This window comes from Bombyx mandarina, chromosome 11 (genome assembly GCF_030267445.1).
Source record: "Bombyx mandarina strain Sakado chromosome 11, ASM3026744v2".
Taxonomy (NCBI): Eukaryota; Metazoa; Arthropoda; class Insecta; order Lepidoptera; family Bombycidae; genus Bombyx; species Bombyx mandarina.
The window spans coordinates 19092111-19099073 of NC_143218.1; the positions used below are offsets into that span (position 1 = coordinate 19092111).

The 6963-nt window shown below is 37.5% G+C and overlaps 1 protein-coding gene and 3 non-coding genes across 4 annotated transcripts in view; 2 read left to right on the forward strand and 2 right to left on the reverse strand.

Moving 5' to 3' along the window:
* Positions 1-1597, reverse strand: part of LOC114243308 (serine-enriched protein) — a 36465-nt gene extending 34868 nt beyond the window's left edge. The window contains exon 1 of the mRNA XM_028174751.2: positions 1043-1597. Within this exon, the coding sequence (XP_028030552.2) occupies positions 1043-1218 (176 nt within the window). The 5' untranslated portion in view covers positions 1219-1597. The remainder of the gene's footprint in view (positions 1-1042) is intronic.
* On the forward strand, positions 951-1022 carry TRNAE-UUC (transfer RNA glutamic acid (anticodon UUC)). The gene has a single exon. It is a non-coding gene; the product is annotated as a tRNA-Glu (tRNA).
* Positions 1598-1728: 131 nt separating the features above from the next.
* TRNAN-GUU (transfer RNA asparagine (anticodon GUU)) lies at positions 1729-1802 on the forward strand. The gene has a single exon. It is a non-coding gene; the product is annotated as a tRNA-Asn (tRNA).
* A 595-nt stretch (positions 1803-2397) lies between these two features.
* On the reverse strand, positions 2398-2469 carry TRNAG-UCC (transfer RNA glycine (anticodon UCC)). Its single transcript has one exon. It is a non-coding gene; the product is annotated as a tRNA-Gly (tRNA).
* Positions 2470-6963: the final 4494 nt, after the last annotated feature.

Genomic DNA, 6963 nt, shown 5'->3' on the forward strand with positions numbered 1-6963 from the left:
TAAATAGACAAACAGCGCCATCTGTACTCTAGAATCAATATTACACTAAATAAGTTAACTAATGATGCTAGCAGATGGCGCTAAGTGGATCGTTGCTCGTTAGGTACACATTTACATTTATTATGGCAACGGGAAACTGCGAATTTGTCAAAAGGAATTTAATGAATTTCGCGTAAACGTTTTAGCATATTAAAAGGGTGAGTACGGCTCATCAAGTAAATTGTGTCTTCATATCTTCGTTTGCTTTTCATTTGCATTTGAAACACCTAAATTATTATGCAAAAATAAGTGTGTTTAGTCAGTAAGAATTCTTTGTGAATTTCAAAAAAATGTCTGAATGGATAATAAATAATGCGGGATAGCAACGTTCTAAAAATTGTAAAATATTGTAGGTAAGCAATATTTATCTTTCAACAATGAACACCACTAAACAGGCAAGTAGGCATTTTAATTAATTTGAATAAAAACGATTTACAGAAGATGGTTAAGACGGCGTTAAAAAATTTAAATAGAAATTTTCGATAATAAATTCAATATAAACTATTTGAGATGTACATAATATGTGTAATATATCGACGCTTGAAAGGCAAAAGTGACTAAGCGACAATGCGTGAACTTTACAGTAGACTAATTTAAAGTTGAAATTAATTTGAAATATCCATGAGAAATACCTGAAAAAAAATCAATTTTAACGAATCTAGCTGTAGGATTAAAATGATTTTAATAGACCTAGAAATATATATTTTTGGGCATCGAATATGGTTATTGGCTATCATTTATGTACAAATCAGTTATTGTCGCTTAGTCACGTTTGCTTTTCAAGCGTCGATATGTTTACGTGTGTGTACACGTACGTGTTATAAAGAAAATAATGTACACATACACTATTTTTTGTACAAAATTTATTAAATATTTGATTTAATAACACTATTTTGGATACCTTAGTACAATCCCGTATGGTCTAGTGGCTAGGATACCTGGCTTTCACCCAGGAGGCTCGGGTTCGATTCCCGGTACGGGAATTCCTTTTGCGTTTTTTTACCTTGCAATCAAGATGATCCGATGTGCGTAACATTTTTCTTCATTCGCTCCCAGTATGAACACAATGTCTGCTGTATCGATATCTTCGGATAGTCTTTGTAAGTCGCGAAGTAACCCAGGGAGACCTGCCCTTTCTACAGACGCTGCACAGCATGTCCCGGGGACTCTGTTCGCCATGGATACAAAATTCCACACTATTTTACGAGATAAAATTTTATTGTAAAATAAACAGTACTTCACTTCGATAGTTCAAGCACTTGCAACACTAGCTTTATTGTTTTCATGTAATTTTTGTCAGAACATAACCTATCAATAAATCTCTACGTAAAAGTTCTCGTAAAAATGACTCGTTTATATTTAACACTTAAAGACGGCTCCGAACAACACTAACAACACAAATCAGGATCACTTTAATTAATGAAACTTAAATTACAAACTCCACACAGGTAGGCTTGTCAACATAACCTCAAATAAGTTTAGTTTAGTAAACTTTGCAACACAAAATTGTATTCCAACTGAACAGGTACTTCGATTATTTTCAACTTAAATAAAACACAGTGCTATAGCGTGTCTGCAAACAAAATTCCACCGGTTCAAGCACAAAAAACTGGTTTCTCAGGTATATCGTTTTGTTAGATATATCGTATACTTCAATAGTAATCTTTAATTTCGCATTATGCAATGGCTGCCTCCGTGGCGCAATCGGCTAGCGCGTTCGGCTGTTAACCGAAAGGTTGGTGGTTCGAGCCCACCCGGGGGCGCACTTTTTGCTTACAGATTACGCTTCATAAGGGAATTAAAAAAAATTGGAAACAGTTTTAATAAAATCCCTCTTCCAGTTTTAATTATTATCTTAATGTCTTGAATTTATTATTATCTGAAACAGACCTTTTATTATTATTTACTAGTGACCCGCCCTCGCTTCGCTTAGGAAACATTAAAATACACATGAAACCAAAAAAAATAAATAAATAAAAATGAAAAAAAAGTAGGCTATGTTCATCAGGAACAATGTCGGCTTCTATAATATATATATAATATTATATAATATATATATAATAATTTTTCAAATCGGTCCAGTAGTTTCGGAGCCTATTCGAAACAAACAAACAAACAAATCTTTCCTCTTTATAATATTAGTATAGATATAGATATAGATTTCACGGTCTTAGAGCTTTGTCAATTTCTGTTTTATTGAGTGAATAAATTCCATAAAGGATTAAATTTAATAAAAAAAAAAAGATTCAATACAATTTACTTTGATGTAGGTTTGTCTTTTTATATGTTTCATAGTAAAACCACAATTTTGTAGATTGTATAACTGGTAAAATTATCCAAAATGAATATCAAAAAGTGTGCGTTGGCCGGGAATCGAACCCGGATCAACTGCTTGGAAGGCAACTATGCTGACCATTACACCACCAACGCAACCAACGACGTTAACGAAATATTGGTATGCAATATGTTTTTGAAAAAATTATTATAAATGTTATTTTGGATTAAATTCATGATTAAAGCCTATTTATTATATATAATTACGAGCTATGTTTTGTCTGTTATTATCTATATCTATACTAATATTATAAAGAGGAAAGATTTGTTTGTTTGTTTGTTTCGAATAGGCTCCGAAACTACTGGACCGATTTGAAAAATTATTTTACCATTAGAAGCCGACATTGTCCCTGATGAACATAGGCTACTTTTTTTAATTTTTTTTTTATTTTATTTTTTTGGTTTCATGTGTGTTTTAATGTTTCCGAAGCGAAGCGAGGGCGGGTCGCTAGTTGTACATATATAGCGTCAAGTGTTCAAATACATGGTATCTTACCACTTTCTTCTTCTTTTTTTCCTATTAATTACTCTCTGCTGGGGTGCAGGGCTCGAATCCAATTCTTCCATTTGCATCGGTCTTGGGCAGTCTTTCCACCTACTGCTTCTTTTTTTTGCTTGCCTTTTTAGGCAGACCGGCATATGTACTACCTGATTTTTTCCCCTACCAATTCGCCAACTCTCGGTTGACACCGCGGAGGAGAGTTCATTCAAGAGCCGGGTGATTCATAATAGAAACTTGATTTCTGGAAACGCAAGATCCATAAACGCAACGGTTCTAGATGGATGAACTCTGCGGAGGGAGATGCAATGGTAAGGAGATGAATAATTCTCCAGAGCAATCCCCACGGAATATACGGTTCAAGACACAGAGAGAACCGAAGTCTTACCAAATGGGGGTAAAAATGGGATTATCGATAGTTGGAACGGCAACTTCTGAAGTCAAACGGAAGTAGCTGGTATTAAGGTCTCCCATCCAGAGTTGGGAACAGCTTGGACGGTCGGATATGATTTGCCCATCTCGAGCAAATCAATCACGAGACGAACTGGCGATTTATTTAAAGTGGATGCTATTTATTACTTTTATTATTTTTGAAATTATTTATAATATTTTTTTCGGACAGGCCCGGCGTAGAACATAAGGTTGAGGTGACGTCAACGTTTCCGATCTGCTTGGTAGATTCTGCAAAGCACTGCTCTTGCTGGGGTTAGTGTTAGCAACGTCGTCAGGTTTGAGCTCCATGAGCACACCTACTTGTTACGATGACAGCCTCTGAAGACTATCAGCTTAGATAGAAAAAAAAAGTTGAAATGGCGACGCTTTATCTCAATGAAATTTCAATTGGCATTACGATAGTTCTCTTCCAAGGCAATAAGATTATACAATAACAAAAAAAGGGAAAGAAAAACATTACATACATTCAAATAATAATGAGGCTACTTCAAGCGATATAAAACTAAACAGATACACAATTCTAACAGCAGCCAAGCATCAAAGAAGTCGTGCCTACGCAATGCAAGCTAATTAAAATAGGTATGACACTAGAGCTGATCTTTAACCTCCCGCTTGCCGCCGGGCACAATGTACCGGCAGTTCGAGTCGAGAGCGACGCCGTAATCAGGGCTAATAGAAACGCGTGTGCTTTGATCTGGGACTCAAAGAGACGAGGGCCGAACTCGCGAGACGGGCTGAAGTGCTAAGAATTGCTTGGATATGGCAAAACGGAAATTTTGCGATTATTATTATTATTTTGGAATGAAGTTTGAATTAACTTTGTAATAACGTACAAAAAATAACATATTTTTTATCATTCCTACCTTTTTTACCATTAATACCTCGAAGAGAACTTAAAATGTGTCCCACGACACCACTCATCTTTTTTTTTCGTTGCCTTAGACGTACGGTTGTCTTGGTATTTAGGGGGTTACAGGACTTCATAGACGTCACAAGCTGATTGTCTTCTTTGGAAACTAAGTCGAAGTTTCAAATTGTGTTGCTTAATTACTGTCCCACCCTTCAAACTGGAACTGGATTATTGTTTCGTGGTTATCAGCTTTTTTTTTTCTTTTGCGCCGAGTTAAACATCATATCGAGCAAGATCAGATCAAACCAGATAGTAATGTGTTAGACTTTTAAGTTAATAACATAGTCTTTTGCCCTCTACCTATTCGTTTGTAGCGTAAGAGGCTATTCCAGCTACGTCCAGACGGGTAGGTCAGCTCACGGGCTCAACCTGAGAGAATTTTCTAACATTAGCCCTAGCTAGAACAGCGCTTTGCAGAATCTACCACCGGATTGCAATCGCGACCCACTGAGAAGAGAAAGATTACAATGGGATGATTGTATAGTTTCTTACAATCTAGTGTGAAGGTATCTGGCGAATTGCTTCCCCTCGTATTAAACAAATACGGATGACCTCGCGTATCAGCTGACTTTAAGTTGTTTTCATAACGTTGGGTCTAGTACAATAATGGAGCCTTCCATACTACCTGGAGCCACTGAGGTCATCTACAGTGTGTTTCCAGAGGTATTTTTTGCCACGTACTGCCACGTACTGGGAATGAGCTCCCCTCAACGGTGATTCCCGAGCGCTATGACATGTCCTTCTTCAAACGAGGCTTGTGGAGAGTATTAAGCGGTAGATAGCGGCTTGGCTCTGCCCCTGACATTGCTGAAGTCAATGGGCGACGGTAACCACTCACCATCAGGTGGGCCGTATGCTAATGGTAATCGTCTAAAATATTGATGACTACACGATCAAGCGAACTTCGGACACCATTGATTGAAAATAATCCGAAATGACAATTCCGAAAGAACTGATTTCATTGTTTTTGTGATTATCGCATTCGAAGTAATTTTCACTTGGATTCTTCCTGATTTATCCAGCATCATCATCTTTTATTCTTTATGATAACTTGAAAGGTATATATTTTTAGTATTTACTGCAGATTGACAGATAGGCTCATTGGCCACGGGAGCCCATAGACGTGTGATAACAGTTATCACAGAACATAAGATTTTTGATCGATTCTAATAGATCATTCTTCTAATTGGATGATATCATAATTATGTACAAGTTCCGAGCGATAACATTCGGACCGTGGATGTACTGAGTAACCTCAGCCGCTCTGTAGAATATCTTCTCTTTGTCGATACCTAAACAGATATAAAAATTTGACACCGGTCGAATAATATTGTCTTTTTTTTTCTAAATTGTTCCTATCTAACAACAGCGGAGTACTGTGGCTATCACAAGGTAAGGAACGGAAACGCTGAAGAGCCTAAGCGTTGCGAGTGCAATATTGTTTTCTTTCTGCTCGCCGCCGCCACTGTGTAATTGATTCCTTTGTGGCGTAATCGCGAACGTTGTACCGAGTGGTACTACAAGCCCACTGCACCGCGTAGCACCGGTTGTCTAACGTATTGACTTCAACGGAATTAATGATTCGAAAAGTTCAATTTAGCTTAGGTCAGCTGAATTCGTCATATTGATACCTAAAGAAAATAATTTTTTTTTGACCCTACCTAAGCTGAGAGCCTTGAGAAGCTATTTCAGCGTAACCTTAACTAGCAGGTGAGCTCACGGCGCTCAAACCTGACGACGTTGCTAACACGAACCCTAGCAAGACCCGTCCTTCGCAGGATCGACCACCGGATCGGAAACGCGACCCACTGAGAAGAACCGGCGAGAAACTCAGTGGACTGTGTCTGAGGGAAAGAAAGCAGCACATTCCCTATGTATTAGAGATCATAAACAGACGCGTATTATCAAAACATAATCCTTCCCGCACTGAAGCACAAACGATATTAAATAGTAAATATTATTAACAATTAGAAACATGATATAAGTAAATACACGAAATTTTTCCGTCTGTCAAATCTAGGTGTGTCGTATTATTAATTTTAAACGCATATGAATGAGTGCGTTAATCCGAAAATACATGACAAACATTGATTGTTTGGATAAAGCTGGCCAGTCCTTGGCGGTCACAATTGACGCTATTTTGACTTTATTGAATGTTTTTTTATTGCTTAGATGGGTGGACGAGCTCACAGCCCACCTGTTGTGAAGTGGTTACTGGATCCCATAGACATCTACGACGTAAATGCGCCACCCACCTTGAGATATAAGTTCTAAGGTCTCAAGTATCGTTATAACGGCTGCCCCACCCTTCAAACCGAAGCGCATTACTGCTTCACGGCAGAAATAGGCAATGTGTCGTGTGATAAATTTTATTGTAGAGAGAAAGTAAAAAGCATTTCTGGATAGTTGCGACTCACGATTATTCTCACATCGGCATGTGAAGTTGTTTTATATAGACTTTCTCACTGGAATCTGCTTTAAAAGCTTAATATCATTTTGGAAGGGACTGGAATTCAATTTACTAATGATAAACCAATTACCAATTTATCGTCTGGTTTTGATATAGCCAGCTAAAGACGCGTTGCAAAAGGTAACGGACATTTTTGAAAATTTGAATATTTTATGACCATAGAGCGATGATTCGAATGGCTTCGGTCCAATGGGAATCTAGAGAGCAATAAGATGATCGATATTTCAGTAATAACTACCAGTTAGATAGTACGCATTC